General features: G+C 34.7%; 1 protein-coding gene across 2 annotated transcripts; it reads right to left on the bottom strand.

Annotated features, from left to right (window-relative positions):
* Nucleotides 1-75: 75 nt before the first annotated feature.
* On the bottom strand, nt 76-21534 carry LOC143907946 (fatty acyl-CoA reductase wat). 2 transcript variants are annotated; one of them, XM_077425218.1, is made up of 9 exons: nt 21282-21534; nt 5477-5786; nt 4735-4983; nt 4355-4500; nt 4164-4270; nt 3606-3801; nt 2951-3202; nt 2395-2652; nt 76-2115 (listed from the first exon to the last, which is right to left on the bottom strand). In XM_077425218.1, exons 2-9 carry the CDS (start codon nt 5765-5767, stop codon nt 2007-2009), a joined length of 1608 nt encoding a protein of 535 aa, XP_077281344.1. In that variant the 5' UTR covers nt 5768-5786; nt 21282-21534; the 3' UTR covers nt 76-2006. The 2 variants fall into 2 exon arrangements, with proteins under 2 accessions (XP_077281344.1, XP_077281258.1); XM_077425132.1 differs by lacking the exon at nt 21282-21534 and adding an exon at nt 21073-21097.
* Nucleotides 21535-22452: the final 918 nt, after the last annotated feature.

Raw genomic sequence — 22452 nt, 5'->3', positions numbered from 1 at the left:
ATTTTTTTTTTGCCTCTGATTTCTTTCTACGACCTTAATGATCTCTGTGATTTTGACGTGCTATTAGCGAAGTGCTAATATAAAAAAAAAAAAAAAAAAAAAAAAAAAGAGAAAATAGAATGCGAACGTTTCCTAATAAAGGATAATGACGTTCTTTGATTTAATGATGTCAAGGAACGTGAAAGAACCGAGTATAACTGGTTTACTACGACTTTTCTGACAGAATCAAACGTTCGATCTCATTTATCTTAATTATATAAGTTTCGCCCATTAATCATCGATAAAAAAACTCCGCCAGACGTGTACGTTCCTCGGATAAACCGACATCGAGCGACGCATCGAAATCCAAGTCTTCCCAGTTAACGTCCGTTAACGACTCGCATTCGTTCGCAACGAGTTACTTAAATAGCATAGTTGCATCTCAATCTGTTCATTATGCATCGCCATATACCCGCGCATTGCCATACGCATGGGCGCGCATGATCGCGCGCCATGCATGTAACGTGTGGCATCTACGTCGCAACTGTCAACAAAATAAACGCTTTCTCTCAGCTGTCTGAGAGCCCTTTGGTTCGCTCACACACACAAACACACACACACACACACACACACACACAAAAACACACACACACACACACACGCGCGCGCGCGCGCGCGCGCGCATGTCTCTATAAAATATCTAACAGTAAAAACAAAATACGATTATCAAGCATAAATTATCATATAATGTATGTGTTTTTCTTTTTTTTTTCTTTTTTAATTTTCTCGCGAAACAATGCGTGTTGTTTTGTCGCTTCTTCCTCTGTGCTCGTCGCGACGATTGTGGCACGCACGACGAAATGCTGATTCGTAAAATGAGTAGAACGAACAGGTGTGCGAGCATTATGGGCTTAATCGGATTGCGCAAAGCCGCGTAAGTTCGCGAATCGACTTTGACTCACTTTCGCCTCCGCGATAACAATCTTTCTGACTGTCGCGGTAAAACAATTGTTTTTACTCGCTATATTATGTCGAAATCGAAAGTAATGCAAAGTCAGGGAGAATTCAATGCCTGTGCGAACGTTCGTGGGGAAATTAAGCTTAAAATTCAGCTTAGATGAGCAAAAGAACGATTTATTTCGTCCACGAGATTTAAATGCCCTCGTTATAACATTTATACTCACGAGATTTAAACGCTTTCGTAAGAACACTTTTATTAACTTTTACTAAATAACTAAAGATTGTATTTCTTCATGTGCACGCGAGTTTCCATAATTTTTTAGAACGTTGTTACTTTCAAATACTAATTAGTCGCCACTACGATGGGAAGTAACGAATTATCGATCCCACGATAATTTTATTTAAAATCTTTTACCCAAGTACTAAGACATAATTGTTAACTCGTTCGAATAATGTAGAATAACGTACTAGATTCATAGTGCATGACTTGAGTCAAAATATTATCCACGAACCGGAACGATACCTGTATTATGCTGATTTTTTTATTTGTATATATATATAATATATATATATATAGCACATTTGTTGAATTTTTGAAGCATTCTATAATACATAAAATTCCATATCGTTGCGTCTTGATATTGAAAATTTAATTAACTGGCGCATTTTGTATGAAACAAGCGCCGGCCAAATTTAACTCTTATTTCAGATGACAAGTAGGTTCTATAAAACCTACTTTGAACGCACGATAATTTATCTGCCCGAAGATCGTCGAAATCAGAAAATACGATCGAATTGCTGCTGTTCTACTCTACCCCTATCACATTTCGTGCCGCTCATACATTGTGTTTCCGTTTCGCAATAGCTTATTGTGTACATAGAGTTACGACATGGCTCTCCGCTGATTCTTTCATACCTCTTTGACGAAAGTTTCACGTTTCTTTAACGAGTCCAGTCGCGCTTCTTCCTTAAAAAAGCACAAGATATCGCCCTCCACCGTTCAGTCCCGCAATCTTCAAGACGCATTCATCTTGGATTTCGGGCTTTATCAGCTTCTACTATTCCCGTCACACTTTCGGGTAAAAAAAATCGAAGAGCGTAGATATAGCCGTCCAGGAGAACCTCATGGCGATGTAGGCCAGTATGAGTTTCAGCGCTTGGTGGCTCCAGTATAATCTACAATACGAGTTGTTTTCTATTTTATTGTTTTCCTAACTAAATAATGATATCAGATATATGTGAAATAGTTTTAACGCAAAAATCCAATATACGCTATAAAATATAACATCACCATTTTCCCTTTTTATTCTATAAAAAGGGATGAAAAAATGAGAAAATAAAGTTTAAAAATTGTGCTGGTCCGAGCTCTATTTTTCTTCTACAAATTAAAAGTACAGGAGCAGAAACGTGGAAATACTAAGAATATTTTCCGAGGATTATTGAAAGTTTCCATACCTTTGCCACTTGACGCGTGCCTGCGGCAAGGTGTCTAAGGGATCCTTAATCAGGTACACCCTTATTCCGCGAATGTACGTCTCGAAATAAGTGTTCCAATCGACATCTCGTATATCGAAGTAGAATTTTTCACGATCTTTAAACGTGAGCTTTCCCATCAGCGCGCGTAGCCGGTCATTGGTAAATTTCCATTCTTGCGTGGAAAAGTAATTCAACACATCCATAAATTTGTGTATCTTCTTGTAAACCTTAAGTAACCTTTAATACACAATTTATATTAAATAGTGGCCCGTATAAGTATGAAATAAATAAAAAAACGGAAAGCAATTCGCTCTCTTACATCATCTTGAATTACTCAAAATTATTTCAAGTCGTTTAACTATATATTATTTATTTTAAAACTACTTTTTAAAATATTTTAGACGTTTATAAAATATATTACATATTAATAAATAGAATTTGTTCGAAAAATTATTTTTTGGATACATACGTGGAAAATTTATTGTTCTCTTTCTCTCTCTCTTTCTGATTCTTATATTAATTCTTTTATTATTACCTCGGTTGTTTTCCTATGCAGACAGTTGCGGTGTCGACCAGTAAAGCTGGAAGCAGGTGCCAAAAATATACGAAAAAGAGATGGACTATCCTGTGCTTATTGTTTCTGAAGCTATAGTACCAAACCGCCCTGGTGGAGGGAATCTCGATACCATATTTCGATGACATTTCCTTCAGATCATCATACGTTATCGGATTATCCGTAGACACGTAATTATAAATCGGGACTTCGCTACGCGATTTGTTGTTCGATCTGGAATGATGATTCAACATTATATGATGATACATTTGTGTCCACACTGTCGAGAAACCTTTTAATTAGCTGCCATAATAAACACAATTACAAAATGCAAATATATTTCATATTTTTCAAGTTTTTTTGTAGCGTTATATAAATAATTATTAAAATTAAAAAATTAATTTCACGGGACAGAATTCTGCGAAATATAACGCAAATAAAAAGTTATTTTGAGGCTTTAAATAGGTGAATTTATGGATAAACTTTTTTTCGTGTTGGTAATGTCAAGTGTCAATAGTGCCAATAAAAAAAAAAACGCGATTAAATTGTATTAATATTCAAATGTGTGTATTATTATTTTGCTATATGCGATGTCAAACTGCGATGCAGGAAGTAGATAAAAGATAAAGGTAAGCACCTTTGATCGTTCGCTACATCCCATGCACATGCGATTAGAGCGTTAACTGTTAAATCGGCAGGTACGACGTTTGCATGTACTGAGCCGTCACAGTGGATCGATCGCAGCAATCCAGTTCCAGCACCGGCTGCAACTCCCGTTGGGCCGTATAGATTGTCGATCCAACCCCGCGTTGGTTCCTGATATGTTGAGATCACTGGAGACAAAATTACAAATTATTTGAACAATATTTTGCAGTTTTTTAATTAAATTTATTCAGGCTAGTGTTACGCATACGTTATTATTATTACGTTACAGAGTTAATTAGTTTAATTGTAAATAATTATTGTAGATACTTATATATAATTATAAATCATACTATTATAATTATCTCTATTATTATTTAATGTTTTAATCTTTAAAATCGTTTTCTTTCCGTAAAAATTTGTTAGGATTTCTTAAAAGCTCTTATTGTATCTTGATTAATATATTGCTTAATAAATTATTATATTATTAATAATGTAATATCTTGTCTACTTTTTAATATTATTAAGAACAAAAGTGATAAGTTAATCGAACCAATGGCAGGACGAAAAATGCCAATCGGCAAGTCGCCAGCCTTCGTGATCACGTTCTCGGCAACTGCTTTCGTGAAGGTATATGTATTTGGCCATTTTCCTAATAATCTGCAAAGAGTAGACAATAAAACTTTCTTTTCGTTCTATCTACCGTGCTCTAAGGGAATTAAACCGAAATAGGATTTCACGTACTGCGGAGTTATATTTTCAGCGAGCTTATCTTCCAAGCATTCCATTAACGCAATTAATTTGTCGGAGTCCATTGGCGGGTCATAAAACTTCTCTTCGATCACACTTTGCGGACAATTTGCATACGCAGTAGACACGTGAATAAAACACTGTAAAAATTGCACAAAATGGTGTCGTTTAAGTTGAACATAAACGTATATATGAGCAATCATACGTGTGATATATCAAGAAATGACCAATGACAATTCTCAACTTTGTTATTTGAATTAGAATCAAGTAGGAGTATTGCAACTTCAAAGAACATTCATCAAGTTGGACGAGTAATAAAGTGCAAAATATTTTCATAGGTTTTTTTGCGTGAACATTTGAACCTTATTGCCTACCTTCAAGTTGGTGATCTCCTTGCAGATATTTACAACGTCCCTTGTACTTCTGACGTTAATGGGCACTGCCAACTTCAACTTCTCGTCGAATCTGACCGTAGCTGCGACGTGGAAAACGATCGAAACTTCTCGAATGAGAGTGGCCCGATCTTGCGAGGATATTCCGAGATTCGGTTGACTGCAGTCTCCCGCTATGGCGACAATCTGATGCCGGAACTTGGGCTGTTCGTGTCTAAGCTTTGCAAATACCTGAGCATGTATTGAAATAATAGTTAATCCATAATTGATTAAATTAAGAAAGGCCATACTCTCTATGCTATCTCGTTAATATCAATTCAACCTGATAATAAAACTAATGTCAAAAAAATATTTTGTTGAAAATAAGTAGAAGAACGAAAGTCGACAGAGAGATAATTATCCAAACAAAAAGATTTGTTACCGAAAGAAATGATCTATTATAGAAGGTAAATGAAGCGCTGACGCCAAAGTATTTGGTGTTCATTGATGACGCACGTATTGTACGTGGAAATTCATGTGGCATACGTGAAGCGGACAATGGCAGATGTTTAATTCGTTTCTTCTAATTATTATATTTTAATATTATCGAATAAGAATCATAGAAATTACTTATTAATCCGCTCATCAGGGCAAGATTTAGACAATTCAAAATGTAACTATTAACAAATTTGCCAAATATTCCAAGGGTCGTCAAAGATTCCACTTTCTGTCACTAGAAACTCACCGGGTCGTCAAAGATCTCTTCGGTGCGTTGGTGCACGTCCTTGCCCTTTTTCGGACGTACCAGAAGGTAGATCGACGTGACTCCGGGGCACGTTCTCAGGAGCTTCTCGATAAGCAATTTGCCCATGAAACCGGTGCCGCCGGTGATAAAAATACTCTGGCCATAATAAAACTCTTGGATCGGCGACAGCTTCTCGTTGGGCGAATTTTCCGTCGGCGATTCTGGTATGCAGTCCGACTCGACGATCGTCACCTCCTGGCCATCGACACGGTCCAAGAGCACCTCCACCATCTCTCCTGTGGGTTTGTACCTGCGCAAGGAACAAGCCACGGTCTCTTTCTATCGGCGACGATTCACCTCTTATATCCAATTCGTATTCGCGGTTTGGCGCGTTACGGAGCCGTCGCGTCGAATTTAAAGATGACTCTTCCTTTTTCGTATGAGCGGTCTCGATCGATTAGCCGACTTGCGTCGAGTCGCGTCGCGTCTCGCCTCGCTCATTATCACCTGTACGTGGACGAGGCGAATTCGCGAAAGTCAACATTGTCCGTGTGACAGATGGATACGTGGATGGACCGAGATCGCGATTGCGATTTCTTTACCGCAAAACCACGTATTCTCGGATACGGTTGAAAGATTTCCAATCTTTACCTTTCCTAATCAAAGTACTCGTCTCAAAAATGAAACATTCGTTCGGGCGCGATAACGCAAAAGATGGGTATCGTGATTCATTTTTAAACAGATCGTGCGTTTCAAAAATAAATTAAAAGGATAACATTTATATATTTTTCTCTCTCGAAACGTTTGTTTTGAATTGCAAAATTGCAATGCGTGTTTATCAATAACACCTAAAAAGTGTTTTCATATTTTTGTGGAAAAACAAAATATTCTTCGAACGTCATTCTCAGAGAATTCTGCGAATAATTTCTTGTTCTCTTATTTTGATATCTTGCTCCAATTGTTTTGCACTGTTTTAGCTAGATTTGTCGAAAACGAGTTTTGAAAATGTCAGCAGAAATATAACGGACTCTGCTAACAGAATAGAAAAACAAATTGATTGCAGAAACTGAGCAAAATCTGTCAAATTAAACGATGTGTTCTATTTTTATGTTTACGAAATAACAGAATCTGCTCGACTTTTGCCGATATTCTTCAAATTATATATCGGCAGGGTTTGCCGGCAAAACACGAGTTTAATGCGGATACCGCGGATCTATTGCGCTGTCTAAGCTAATCTGCTGCCAATCTATTGTCATACTGCAAGCAGATTGCTTAATATTTTACCATCAAAATTACAAATATGCCGTCACAAAAAGGACGCGGTATCTATTTTTTATAAATTATTTTTATTTATAAAAAAATGTCTTTTTATTACATAATAAAACACAAGTTGTGTTTGTGAGTTTATTTTATCTGTTTTATTGTTCTATATATATAATATATTGTCTACGTGAGAGAGAAAAATAAGCAATAAACATCGTTCCAAAAAAATTAGTGTCAGCTATATTATTATTGTATATTATTTGCATACATATGCACATGCATATATGCATATATATGCAAAAGATATATGCATATGCAAAAGAGACTTTTTTATCTCGCTTAATAAAAAATGTATAAAATTAGATATCTTCCATATTTACTCAAAAGAGTTTAAATATATAGATACATATAAAGCAATTTCTCATTGGAGAATATATTTTGCGCTCGGACTTCTTTGCATTTGTTTCAAAATCAAAATTTCTGTCTTCTGATGATATACATATATATATACATATATATATACATACATATATATATATATATATATATATATATATATATATATCGTTGTGCAAAGCAATGAAAACATATTACAAAAACAATGATCGATACATTCGGGATATTAAGTTGCAGGACACCAATTTAATTTGTTCGACGAGCTTCGTTGTAAATCTCATTGTATAACAAATCTCGCTGTACGTAATTCTCGTGCAACAACTCATCGATACCTTCTATTGTCCAAATGTATACTTTGCCGGTGTGGAAAAAAACAAACATTCTTACAAAACTGTGTTTTCGCGGTGAAGAAATATAGCGTCACCGCGTGTCGCACGTGTGCGCTGCTCCCCCGCGCGAAGATCAAGCAACCCGTTGGCGTTATGGGAAAAGATACGCCGTCTGCCAAATATCTCGGCAGAAAGAGAAAAAAGCAAACATCCTCTCGATGAAGGACACCGTTCCTCGAAGCGGATCCTACCCGGTACGCAACGTTTGAACAAGCCTCACAGCTCGCAGCTCTTGTCAATGGCGATACACGCGTATTTACGCGGTATGTACATTCCGTCGGAAAGCGATGTTTGCCGAGTCACTTCTTTTTTTTTTCCCAAGAGCTCCTTCCGATACGTACCGGAGTGCATGCAAAGTCGGTTAAGCCGTTACCGGTAATGGCATGCGAAGCTACGTCGCATCATCCGTGATTAGCGTGAAACGAGCGACGATGTTTGTTACGGCACGAAATATTAACGCAGGACATTCCCCATGCGAGGGAATCATATTTTCTTGCGTTCGATCGAACAAAAGATTTCGCACACCGGCGACGCCGGACGAGGCTAGACCTGATGTGCTTTTCAGGGACGGGAAAAAAATCATTGCGCTCCATTACCATTAATCTCCTGTCGGTTCCCTCCCACCGCTCCGTTTCTCGGTTTTTTTTTGTTTTCGCGATTTACCGCCCACGTGATTTGCTCCTCGCGTGAATAATGCATAACCCGAAGCGGTGCGTTCCACCACGATCGCTCGAATATATCTGTCTTCGTCTAAAAAAAAAAAGAAAAAACCGTTTCATGAATGGAATAACGTGGCATTTCTCTCATGTTTCATGGATGTTAAAATCGTACGTGTTCTCTCTTTCTCGGGGACTGAGATTCTTCCACGACATATATGCCGACACTCGCGTTTTCTTCCGAGTCTTTTCCGAAGCTGTTTCAATTTTATGCGACGCAGTGGCAACCTAGCAACTATTTCTGAATTCAGAATTGAGTCCAATATTGCATAAGCATTCGTGACAGGAAATATGTTTTCTTGTGCACGTAATTTAACTCATCTGAATATACATATACGATTAGTTAAGAGTAATTTTTTATTCTGATAAATATGTATGTATAATAGTATTGAGGTTGAAAACGAGGAAATGAGCAAAAAATTATGCTAAGCTACAGAATCGAGAAGAAAAACATAATTCGACGAGGCCATTATGTAACCGTTCTAGGTCATAAATCACTTGATTTATTAAAAAAATGACAGTAATTATATTATGGCAATAAAGTAAAGTAAGTTCTCTTAACCATTAATTTAGTTGCAATTACTATAAAATAGTTCATTTAACTATATGAAATAATTCTATGAATACAACTTGCATAGTTGTCACCTTATAGTTGCCACGACAATGATTTTTTCTCTGAGTGTGCTATATTGATTTAAAGTTACTCGATGAAATATCAATATGTCGTTTATCATTTGCCTTTGTATATTGATTATTGATATTTTTTATATAAATTCTGAAAATGCCCATATCTTTTATCACAAATTTATCTCATTGATTTAATGGAGACATCACCAGAACGTCAAAGCAAATTTTAATTTTAATTTTAGGTCAAATTTAATTTTAAGCTTATTGAAACTCACTTGACACTTCGATGAGATCAGATTTTCTTGCAGAAAACATTACGCTAAAGTTCAAATGTTGCAGACGGTACTTATTATTTATTATGATTGATGAAAGAACTTATTTACAACTTTTAATCAAATCAAGCTTCTTGAGAGTTGAGAGAAAGAAGAGGCTTTGCGCTTAAGATTTACACAATGCTTAAGATATTTGCATAATTAACAAATTATAAAGAACGTTGTGGAAAAATGTAAACAATAAAATACGCGAATTGAATAAGTATTTGTAATTTTCATTTTCGCTGTGATTGAACATTTGAATGCGACAACTTATAGCTTTAATGAATCTCCGATCCTTCTACGGTAAAAGCAGAAAATTATTCAAATGTCGCTTCAAACATTTATTTCAAAACAATTGCTTTTACTTTTACTTCTTACTTTTACTTAAGCCTATTTCACTTTTGTTTCGTGACAATTAATTAACATAACATACATATATACATATGTACCCGGCCGCGTCTATTTAAATTCGTAGACATGTAAATTATCGAATAGTGCCAGTTTTGATCGATTCTTGAGCACTTTTTGAATAAGGCAATGGCTAATGAATTCTGTCAAATAAATTTTAACAAAGGCAAAGAATTAGAATAAGAAATCACTCTTAACTAATCGTATAGGTATATTCGGATGAGTTATATTTCGTGCACGAGAGGGCATATTTCCTGTCACTCAATGGAGAGAGGAGGTGGAGGGCGAATCGCGCGTATAACGCATATCAGATTCAGAAACGCAACCGGGTGAAAGTCGATCGTGAACTTCGACGTTTCTTTCCTATGAAATAAAAGTTTGAATGGACGGCCGTCTTTAACGTGTCGAGTTGTATGGGTGTAATGACGAAATGAAAAGAAAGCTCAAGCGAGACAGGCGAACATGCGCAGAGACGTACGATGGGACTCTGGAAATTTAGAAATCTTCTTTTCACTATATTGTATAATTGAGATGTAAAGTTTCCTTCAAAAATCTTTGCTTACGTCGAAAGAAAAATAAAATGCAAAGATTATAAAGTTATTAGCTATCGTTAGTTTCCTTGAATTATTTTCACTGTATCACAATATCGATCAATTAAATTATTTCAATTTTCGAAATTGAAGGTCAGCAAAATTTTTTAGAGACTCATTTTAATAAGTGAATCTCGGTCAAATAAAATTATGGAAGAAAACTTCATATATAAACGATGTTTCCGTTTTATATTCATACACTAGACAATGTGTAATTAACTACGTTAATTATTTTTACATACAATAAATAGAATAATAAATAGATGATCTGTTTATACTTTCATTTTTTTCCCCTCTCTTCTCGTAACATATGCAGAATTTGTAATGAGATTACCAATATATCAGTAAGCTATATATACTCAAGATATGTATCTAAACGTGTAACCAGTTATGTTACATCAGGAATAGAAAGATCTTGGGCGCGGACAATTTCGACGGATATACGCAGTTCCTTACTTTCTCCGATTAACAGCGGCCATCGGACTCCGAGAATCCGGATGAGAAAATTTAACCTATTCTCATATGTATAAGTTTGCGTTAAATAACGTAAGTGAATTAATATGTAGAGCCTGCATATACGAAATCTTATTACTATAAAACGCTTCAGAACTGTCGTTTCTACAGAAAATTAAAGACGTTAAACGTCGAACTAATTGTAAGAACCACGCGTCCCATCCCGTTTAGAGTCCACTAAAAATACTTTTATTGCTTAATCTTCACGATACTTTAATCTCCAGAACGATTTTATTTCAGTATCAGAATTCTTCCGTATAAGAATAAATAATTTGTAACTTGATAAGGACCCAAAGTAGAGGTCGAAAGTCGAAACGTCGTTTTGAATAAATTTATTACCAGTTGGGCCGACGAATTTTCGTGTTTTATATTTTTTTATCACTGGCGACGAATTATTATTGAATAAGAATTCTTTTTATAAGATTTTTAAAATTTTACATTAAATAACATTATTGAAAAAGCTTCGGCGTACAATAAAATGCAATGTCTACTGGCATGGTACATAATTTAATATAAATAATCAAGAAATTTCCTATTTCCAGTAATAGCGACAGTTCTAAGTAACCAGCTTCGAACATGCTAATGCATGTTTTCGTGACACTGATGCGCAATTCTTCTTCAAAGACGAACCGGCGTTAATTAGTTGCGAAAACGCTTCGTGTTTTTCCACTTAACTATAAATATTGCGCTAATAACCGCAACTTGAATATTGACGTATAATAATTTAGGTGGTGACGAATTATTCACTCGAATATGCATAACGCGTTTTGAAAATTATTATCACCTTCTATCGCATCCTTTTGTCTCATCTTTGGTGGTCGCTTTAAGTTTCGAGCAACGATTAAAAATTTGTATCGATTGTTTGCATAATGAAGATAAAGCTAATAAATTTTTTTGACGTTTCTAACAAGACTTATTATAGACTTATATTTTTAATACATAAATATTATGTATAATAATTTCTCAACAATCTAATCTGCTATTGTTACGAATAAAATTTATTCTCTCTTATTCTATCACTATAAATAAAATTTCCTTTAAAGAACGATTTTATTTACTGCGTGTATGGCAGGCTTAATTAAAAAATTAATTACAAATATACATATGTAAGAGACGGCAATTAAAACAAGATGTCTGGAGTGATTGTTGGGCTCATCGTGACATACAAACTTATTCGAGAAAGAGGGAATTACGTCGCATATATTAGCCATCACAAATATTAGCTTTTTAATCTTGAGGACGAATCTCATCCGGCGTGCCATTTATCGCGTCCGAGATTCGTCGCGGCAACGATGACGAGGTCTCGTCGTCTTCTCGTCGATCGGTTTTGGAACAGCTCACTTTCCAAGTAAGGAAGGAGGTCACACGCGCGAGAGTAACCCCGAATATGTATATTTGTATATAAAACGCCTCGCGGTGCGTTGAACCCAAGTGACAAGGAATAAGGAAATTTTCTTCGACTTCGTTTATATTACTACATTTTTTTCTCTCTTCGGAAAATTTGATCGGCTGTCGCACGTATACGCCGGGCGCACTTGGGAGCGGGCACACTTCCGCGTCGAGCCGACTATTCCAATACGAGTTAGGCGTCGAGCTCGTTACGAGGCCAACGCGGAAGACTCGACACCGGCGCGGCGCAACATTACGCAAACGCACGAGAAAGATTCCACTTGCACAACCATGCAAGCGCGTTATTACGCTCACGTAACTTTATACGCGGCATACGTCGCGAGAGGTCCGCGCGAGCGGGCCGTTACCTTTACGGCAATGCATATGCATATGCATATAGCTTTTAACAGTTTTTTCAAGGAGTCACAAATCTTTATTTCGCGGCCGCGTCCTCACCGGGACGTTGCAGAAGTCGTTTCCGGAACGAGAACAGCCGGTACGCGCGCCACACGGGCGGTCCCGAATGATACTTTCAAGGTTCTGCGGAGGAACGAGCCGCTGGCTGAGACTGGAGTCGCTTTTGCAGCATCGCTTTTGCACACGATTATTTGTTTAACTTTAAACGTAAAAAAGGCTTGATTTTTTTAAAAATATTAGAAATAATCTTATATAAACTTAAAAATTACGAAGAATAATTTTGGGATTTTCTCTCAAATAAAATCAGAGTAAAATAATGAAAGAGTAAAATAGTTGCGCTGCATCTTCTCTTGCCTTAAAAATAAGGAAATACGTAGCCATTAATTATTATATTATTATCGCTAAATATAATTGTATTGATTAAAATTAATCACTAAGAATAATGAGGAATAATGAAGAATATAACGTTCTATGAATAAGCAACAAAAAATACTTATCTTGGAAAGATTAACTAAACTAAACCTATATAATAAGTGATATTTCCTTATAATCTCAAGATTAGACGTAACATAAAAAGAAAAATTATATAATCGACACTTAGATACAATTGTAACTTTGTTGTTATTAAGTGTATATTTATATAACATTATTTCTGCCTTCTCTCTCTCTCAAGCTTTACGTCTCAATTATGTTCAACAATTATGCTATTATTTGCGATTATCATTTATCTTGGATAAGTATTCCTCACGGAAAAAATTTTAATCATCATTTAACGAGCTTTAAACCATTGTATTTTTACCATTGCAACTATAAATAGCAACAATGTTAATACGTAATCGTAATTGAATATTGAAATCCCTTGGGGCTATAGTCTCGCCAATTAAGTTGAATGATTTATTAATGACTTCACGATTGTCAAGAAAAATCAACAGTTCCGCATTCAGTGCTTATACATTCGTGCATATAAGTTGCAACTTTGTAACATTCTTTCGTCGTTAGAGGGGTAAACAGTACAGTTGTTGGCCACTCTTAAAAACAGTACAATGATCGGCCACATCTTAAAAAATTAAAGATTAGAAAGAAATACTATTAAAATGTTTTTAATTATAAATACAAGAATATTTTAATTATTATTTTCTATAATTAAAAAAACATTTTAATAGTATTTCTTTATAATCTGTAATTTTTTAATTTTTGGTTGGCCAATTATTGTAGAGTGGCCAACAATTGTAGTTACTGTTTACCCCTAATATAGTTTGTAAATTTATTTATTAAATAGCTTGCATTGAACTCTCTCTCTCTCTCTCTCTCTCTCTCTCTCTATGCTCGCTTAATGATATTCGCTAATAAATTGATACAAAATAAATATAAATATTCAAAAATAATAAGTAATGCATTATTCATAATGCATTACGTTAATTTTAATTGCATAAACAATTCTATTTTTCAGAGATTCTTTTGTTATAGATTCTTTGTAAATCAAAATTATCATATATTATTTTATAATTATATTCAGGATTTAAAATGTTCTAAATTTATCAGTAGATATTCAAATTTCCTAATTAGTAACTTGTAAGCTTCCATATGATGTTATTAAAAATAAGAGATAATAGGTAGTTTATATATAAAACAAGTTATTAATGTGTTATCGAAATCGGTATAAATCAAAATCGGTATTTAAGTGCTTTGAAACTGAATGTAACGTATTTAAAAGTAATTAATTTCGTTAATAAGTGGACGATATAAATGAAAAACTTAGGGTAAGTTTCTCGAAGAGTGACTCAAAAAAGAATTAAATTAAATTTCACGCAGTAAGAAATCAAATTTCTTGCTTTCTGAGAAAGAATGTCGTATAAGAAGTTATACCTCAATTGTTCGTGAGAACCGTCTACTCGCACGAACCGACGCGATGCGTTTCGTCGGCCGCGCCACTGGCATAACGGTACGGATGCTGTGAATGTTCGTTGATCCCCTAACGGTGCGACCTATTTTTCTTCTTGTACTACTGCCATAGATACATTTCGTTTATGTCTCGCCGAGCGACACGAAACGATTCGAGCTTCGCTTAATGACGTTTGCATGGAACAAAACCATGTGCATTTAGGACGCCGAGAAAGTACGTGAAAGTGCAACCGAGCGAAAAATTATTGCGTGTTGCCTGCTTAAACATCGTATGTTTATTTTTGCATCATTCATGGAGGATTCCAAGAGCTGACGTGAAAAAATTGACAAAACGCACGAGTGAAGGAAAATACGGTGAATCATTTCGAACATTTTTTGTTGTTTTGTAGAGATTTTAAGTAGTTAATCAAGTTAAAATTTGCACCCACGGTATAAAAATGTAGTAAAAAGTGTTGTATTTTGTAATTGTTTCATAAATTTTAAGGGCTTTTATTATAAATAAGTATACACAATATAATTTATAATTTATTTAGTATACATATATGTAATCAAATTTTACCTCTTGGAAATATAATCAAGAGACACGGCAGTGTCTCGCGCCAAGTATACGCGAAGCGAGACCGCGTGCTGTGACTCTTTTACGCGACGCGACGAATTGCGAGCACTCGATATTATTAGATCTCAAGAATCGGTTAACCGATCAAGTTCTAAGTAGACCCAATTCACCCAATCGATAGCTTGGGTTTGAATTATCACTTGTTTATCAATAATGAATAACAACAGATTCTAGAGCGCAGAATCTACTTTAATGATTCGAGGAGCTTTCATTAATTCCACAAACATGTTTTCAATTTGTTTCTTTCAATTGCAATAAAATTAAAATTAAATTAAAGATATTAATATAAATAAGTTTAAGAATTGTATTAGTTTACTGTAGATTCGTATTTTAACTTAATTACCTATTTAAAATTAAAAAAAAAAAACATTCCCCTAAGAATTTGCATTCTTTTTTAAATTTTTATTGTTATTTTTTATTATTATTTATATGGCTTTTTCAAAATTTCTTATTATTTCTTCATTATTATATTATAGCTTTCCTTTTTTTTCAATTTATCTGGTTTTTGAAGGTCCAGATTTTAATAAATGTTGAAAAAATTGCGAAAAATATCAATACAACAATTTACATAATATCATAAATTTTGTTTTCTTATAAAATTAGTCGAAACAGAATGGGAAACACATTTTTTTTAATGTAAATGTTTAATTAATAATGCTATATATAAGTCTCGCACATAATTAAACGAGTTCTTTATAACATATAAATAATCAATTGTTCTAAAGAGAATATTTGTAAAGGGCGTAGTACGTAGTTTTGTCAACAGTGTATTAATTAATCTTTGCCAAGGCGCATAGTGGACAATTTTAATCTTTCCACCGTGATTCAGAATTTGTTATTAATGATTATTGCAGCATTGGTTGATTGGAAGAAATCGAACGCGCAATGTTTTGTATAGCGCAATTAGCATAACGGCGATGAATAGCAATCACTTGGAGCAACACTATAGGAGCAACGCAACCGCCTTGAGTATCCTCTTATGTAAATCGTGGAACCGGCCGATTTCTCGTCGTGGCCGACGCGAAGAAAGAAGAGAAAGAGGCACGTCGAATGTGTCCCCTAAAGTAGACGCTATCGCCGGATTATTAGATACCCGTGTCGCCTCCCGTTTAATTTATGCAAAATAATTTCTTCCGTGGGGACGATCTTTTGCAAAAACTACTAACCGACGAGACAGGTATACTATCCATTTCCCATCCAGAAAAGAAAAAAGTATCAAATCAACACTGATATACTTATATGTACGCAAGAATATATTATCTTCTTATATAAAAAATTTCAACTTTTTATTTCAACTTTTTTTTCTTGATTAAACTATATAAAACTTATTAGGCTATTAAGATCCAAGCTCGGACCGTAAATGGCTGATTAATCTAATTTGATTGATTATAAAACTTCGTATAACGCGAAGCGAGACCGCACCGTGACTGTTTTACGCGACGCGACGAATTGCGATCACTCGATATTTTATTAAATCTTAATATATAAATGACTTCATTCAAGCAAGTTTTCTTCGCTTAACGCAATATAATCTCATTTCAAGATTATACATATATTCTTGCGTACTTACAAGTATATCAGTATTGATTTAATACAATACTTCTTTCTTTTTCTATGTAATCACTAATACTTCTTTTATTAATTATTGTTTGTTTTTCTGTTTTTTGAATGCAGAAGAAGTTTCGCTATCAATTTCAATAAAATCGTTATTTTGATATAATCTCCAGGTAGCAGAGTGACGTCAAATGATACATTAATAACGTCTAAAGACGCTTAAAGACCACCATTAAGACGTCTTTCGACGTCATCCTGCTACCCATCAAGAATTTTAACTATCAAAAAAATCCATTCATTCTTGCGAGTTATAAATTTTTAATATTTTTGAATTTACTATCTACCTACTTACATATAAATATAAAATCCTCTAACACTATTGCTTAAGTTTATTTTTATATTTATCATTGTAGTTATATGAACTCGTGCTTGATGCTTTTGAATTGATGAACGAATTTTACAGATAATGAATTCAGTTGATTGAACCTTATAAATAATACAAGAGGCGCGCACAATTAGTGATTATGTGGATCACATTGAAGCAATACTAGAAACAACGCAATCGTCTCTTTTCATATGTATGTGCATGTCTTAATATTTAATGCATGTGGTTTCTTAAATAGAAAAACCAAGCCAAGAGAATTGCTTTAACATGTAGATAAATAAAATTATTTAATAGTTATAGAGTTAGAATTACTGTATCAACCACATGACACAAAGTAAGATAAGCAAAATGTAACAAAAGTATATATAAAATCAAAATTATGAAGCATTCATAAAAAACAATGTGTAAGTCATATAAGACCGAGTTTGGAAAGTATAGTTTTAAAATTACAATTTTCTTAACAAACAATATAAAAAATATATGTTAATAATAAATGTGTAGGAGAAACCGGGGCTAACTCGACACAATTTTTTTAAAGGCACGTTTCAACAATTAATTAAAATTTTCAAGCAAATTTAATGGTACACATTTAAAGAGCGTTCCTTCAGGTACAAAATTGTTTAAAGAAATTTTGCTGTACGTAGCTTAGTTTTGCCCGAAAGCTCGATGAAAGAGTAGACCATTTTCGAGAGATCAGAAAAATTACTTTTCACTATCAAAAACGCTTATGTCGCGTTAAAAATTACACTATAACTCAGAATGTTACCAAATTCCGTTGATAATACTGGCACATAAAGACGCATTTACAGTAGGAAAGGCAAGTTTCTACGATAGATTTAAATTGGCAAAAGGCCTAGTGTCAAGTTTGCCCCGGTGTCGAGTTAGCCCCGGTCTCCCCTAATGTTTATAACATTCAAGTTTTGTAATGCGAGCGTGTACAGAATGAAATCTATTTTGGCAAAAAAGTTACCGAGAAAACACTACAGGGTAAAGTGTATATTTCGGATCAGATCCTAATTCCGATTTTTTTCACTACTTGTTTATAGCTATAAGGGACAGCTATAGACGATAGCGAAAAAAATCCACATATGATAAATACGGTCGGCTAGAGAGGCATTTCAAATTTGCTGATCCGAATTAGGATCTGATCCGAAATATGCACTTTACCTTACTTTGCCGATAACAGAAAAAACCGCGATACAAATTTTTTTCTGAAGAAAGTAAATGTATTTACTGCAAATAGCATGATCTCTAATAATGTAAATTTACTTAGCAAATTACTGATGAGCGACCTTCGAAACTCGCGTTACCTACTCCTATCTAAAGCGTTGAAACGCTCAATTTGATCATTCCAAATTCCAAGTGCATTAACTTAGAATTCTTTTGACACTTCTTTTGACAAATAAGTCACGGTAGCTCTGCTGTTATTCTACTGTTTCGAATTTTTTAAAAATGTTCGAGTACTTACTAACGTGAACAAAAGAACCGGAGACTTTCTCGATCGGATTTCTATTATACACACTAATACATACCTATTAATTGCACATGTTATTTAAAATTCTATTTCTAATATAATGTTCTCATTTGATTTTAAGCAGAAGGAAAAGGCTATAAGAAATCTAAAGCACATAATAACTGACGTAGCGATCGCTGTATTAATAATTATACCTCAGTTAATATTAATTTTTGTAGTAAACTTCTTTATTTATAAGATAATTTTAATTTTACTTTTGCTGAAGTTTTCCCGTTAGTTTTGTCTTAAAGACGGTTCATTCCGTAATTATCTATTTACAGAATGTTTCAAAATCCAAAATGAGCGCACGCGGAATGTACTGTACGATTCTTCGTGCCGGATGAAGCAACTTTTTTCTCTGGCAAAATTGCGGCCAAATAGTTTTTAGATGAAAGCAATTAAAATCTAATGAATGACCGCTCGAAGTTACGCGAGGACGGGGGCACGCGTTTTATTACTTCTCTATATAAAAGATTTCTCTAGATTTTGACAACTGTATATAATATTTAAACATTGCTACTTGAAATACAATTTGCTTAATAAGATAAAATTTTCCAACTGATATACTGAAGTAATGACTGAAAGTAGACACGAACATTGATTCAATTTGCATAAGAAAATTTTCAAAACAAATGTGTGCATATATATATATTTTTTGTTTTGTTTTATGTGACTTACACACAAATAGAAAACCCGCATTTCGAGTATATGCTTTAAAACATTTAATCGGCCCTTTTAATTTATCTTTAGTACAGTGGAAAAATATTTTGGATTAATATATTTTACTTCCAGCTATTGCTTCAGAGATATTAGAAAATGACAAATTGAAATAGTAAGATTAAATATAATATTAAATTAAAATATAATAAATTTTAACAAAATTAAATTGTGCGTAAGACCTCCGTGTGCGATATCGCGTTGCTATCTATAATTATTATCTTTGTTGCGCTTTGCTATCCTACAGTTTCAGCATCCCGTAATTTTTGCATTAAGCCGCTCTATTTAGAGCGTACCGGGGTCGCCACAGGTGGTTGCCCGTTACGCGAAAAGTAACCGTTGTTGAATGACACACCGAAAAAAGAGAGGCTATATCCACACACGGAGAAAAATAAAGAGGCTGGAATACATGACTGAACAGTAAGGCAACATTCCAGGGATGTGAGCGAGAAAATTGCGGAAGATGCCGAAACTCGCCAATCGCCGTGCGTGACTCTGTACGAACGATCGTTCTCGATATCGCAATGATGAGATACGTTTATTACAAACTCCCGCACGTCGTATTTGTGATTAAAATCGTGTGTGAGCGAGGATAGTTATTGAAACGTTAAATGTGCTAAGCTGATGCATTCGCCGAAGTTGACATTATATTTGTAAATTCATAGAAGTTACGAAACTGAAAAGATTTCTGAATCGTTTAGGTAACAATTAAATTGTTTACCGGTGGATAATGCACGTTCTTCTCAGTCCAAAGTTTCTAAATAATCGTGTATACTGGTTAAAGTGATGTTTGCCAATTGTACTGTCCGCGTCTAATAAATTGTAAAAAATAATTTGATATGATAACGCGGAGGAAAAAAAGACGACGACAACGAGGAAAAAAAGTGGATACCGGACCTAAATGCTCACGAAAGAGAGAAATCAAATACAAAAACTATGACAAATAAGTAGAATGGTACGATTTAATGGGAGACACTTTAAATCCCATGTTCGGAAAGGAGAAACGGCATATTTTGCAATTGGTACCAGAGGAATATGCTGCGCAACAGTTCCAATTCCCGTTCGATACTTTTTTTTCCCCCGACTCACGAGTTTTTATCGAAACAGATCTGTTGAATTTTTGTCGAGTTTTATCGAAGACGTTTTACACTTTTACGCATCAAATCTTCACATTTAATGTCAACAGTTCTTATTGTAGAACATATTGAGAGAACTTGAGTTTATAATAATATATATATATGTAAATGAAATTTATCACACAAAATGTAGATCACGATATTTAAGTAGAAAAGGGCAAAATACATGTATGTGTTCATGCGGTGCAGAATTATATATTTTTTTCATGATAAAGATTTTTTTTATTCGACTGATGGTTATCTTTACGGGTTATCTTCACACTGTTAAATATAAAATTTAAACCTATACCACAAGTTAAATAATATTTTTTGTTTAACTACTATGTGTATCAAAATTTTTTATTTTATCAGACTCAAAACAGTATTATTTTAACTCCATTGGTCTAGTTAAATTAATATTGTTTTAATTAAATTAATAACATGTTGAGAGTAGGAGCAGTGGCGATCTATAGAAATGATTAAAAATGACCCAAATTGAATATAATCTGACACTATGAATTTAACAGTGTATCGATTACATCGTCACAATTATAATCATTTCAATCATGAGTTTAATTATTATTATCATCATAATTAATAAAAATAGCCAGTCAGGTCGAATAAAAAAAATCTTCACTGTTAATTATTTACTGACAAAGTAACAGTTTCTGATTTGGTTTAGTTTTCACATTCCGAATCTGTCGGATTTGAGGGAGAAAACGAGACCTAGAGTTGTGTCCGTTAAAGGGGCGCGTTTCTTTCAACGACTTACACTGCCATCGGGAGAAGCGTGTCAACCACTTATACGCCTTGTATTCTCACGGAAGTAAGGAAATCGACTGGAGAACGATTCGACCAAGGTGACATGATAAACGAAGCTATGAATAGAGAAAGAAACGCGTGTCGCGGATTCGCTGGAAGACAGATCGCTCGCGCGAACGTGTCCAGCGTATCGATCGGCGATGTTAATCTTCCACTGACCTTATTGAATGGCGAGAGATGATCGACAAAAAGGAATCCGTGCGTGCGGATCGCAGCGGCAGGTAGACGGGCAGGCAGATAGCCAAGACGAGCGAAACACGCTGAGCCAGGTGCTCAAGCAAATAGGCAGGCAATCAGGCGGACGTGAATACCGGTAGTTATATATATGTATGTAATAACTTTCTCCTCGCGCGCGTGGATCTATCGATCCTCTTTTCTGCCTCGACGACTTTTCACGAGTAAAACAGCCCGCATTTTGTCACTCCCGCTGAGCTGACGCGCGGTCCCACCTCCGCCTTTGTGCCCCCTTCTTCAGCGGCACCGTATCCTACCTTCTCATATCGTTTTCCTCCTCCGCGTCCACAATCTGCGTCAGCGTAATGTGGAATACAGGGAAGGATGAAGATACGCATCCTTTGGTTCATCTTATTCCACGCGAACGCTGCTCCCTCGGGATAAAGGCCACCTCGGTGCCTTGTGGAGGACGCGCGTGGACGGAGAAGACATGCGAGAAAGGTCGACTGTTTAGTCATTAATTAGCTTTAATAGCGTCTGATGGAATAACATAAATAAAATTGGAATGCGGAAGCTTTTATCGTCGCATTGTAAAATAGATTGTATTTCAATGTTAATTTGTACTTTCGTAATGTCTAAAATCTACAAGAATAACTTTGTATATTGGTCAAAAAATTTTTGGCGGAATAACACGAAGATGCAAATGACACTAAATTCTCTCAGTACGCTTTTAAGTACTCTTCTCAACATCATTTTTGTCTCTAAGTAAAAAATAAATGGCGAATTGTCTGTCAAAGATTGATATAGAAATACCGGGGTATGAATTATTCAGATATCATTTATTCCTCGAAGTTAAATTTTATTGTAATGTAAAAGTTTTCCTCGCAAAAGGCAAATTTAATATTTGTATTTTACTCAGACCTATTTTACTTAATCCATCGCTATTAAAATTCTAATTTAAAAATTCCAAGGATAACTTGTTCAGAACGCAAATAATGATAGGTTCTTCACAGTTATTCTAAAATAGTTGATAATTTGAAGGTCCATCAAAAAAAGCCGCACCTAAGACTAATGTATATACGAAGTTATCCCAGCTAATTTTAGATCGACATTCGTAGTCGGTTCTTATATTTACGACCGTCTTAAATAATATATT

The sequence above is a fragment of the Temnothorax americanus genome, unplaced genomic scaffold (genome assembly GCF_048541705.1).
Source record: "Temnothorax americanus isolate GAGA-0224 unplaced genomic scaffold, ASM4854170v1 Scaffold1, whole genome shotgun sequence".
NCBI classification, from domain to species: domain Eukaryota; kingdom Metazoa; phylum Arthropoda; class Insecta; order Hymenoptera; family Formicidae; genus Temnothorax; species Temnothorax americanus.
The sequence above is the reverse complement of the archived record's forward strand: the minus strand, read 5'-3'. Positions and strand labels throughout refer to the sequence as shown.

Bases quoted from the DNA above. Each gene is read 5' to 3' on its own strand.
- LOC143907946 (XM_077425132.1), bottom strand. The intron at 4,271-4,354 runs GTACGTGAAATC...TACTCTTTGCAG, and splicing joins GCTGAAAATATAACTCCGCA to ATTATTAGGAAAATGGCCAA. The intron at 2,653-2,950 runs GTAATAATAAAA...TGTGTATTAAAG, and splicing joins TGCATAGGAAAACAACCGAG to GTTACTTAAGGTTTACAAGA.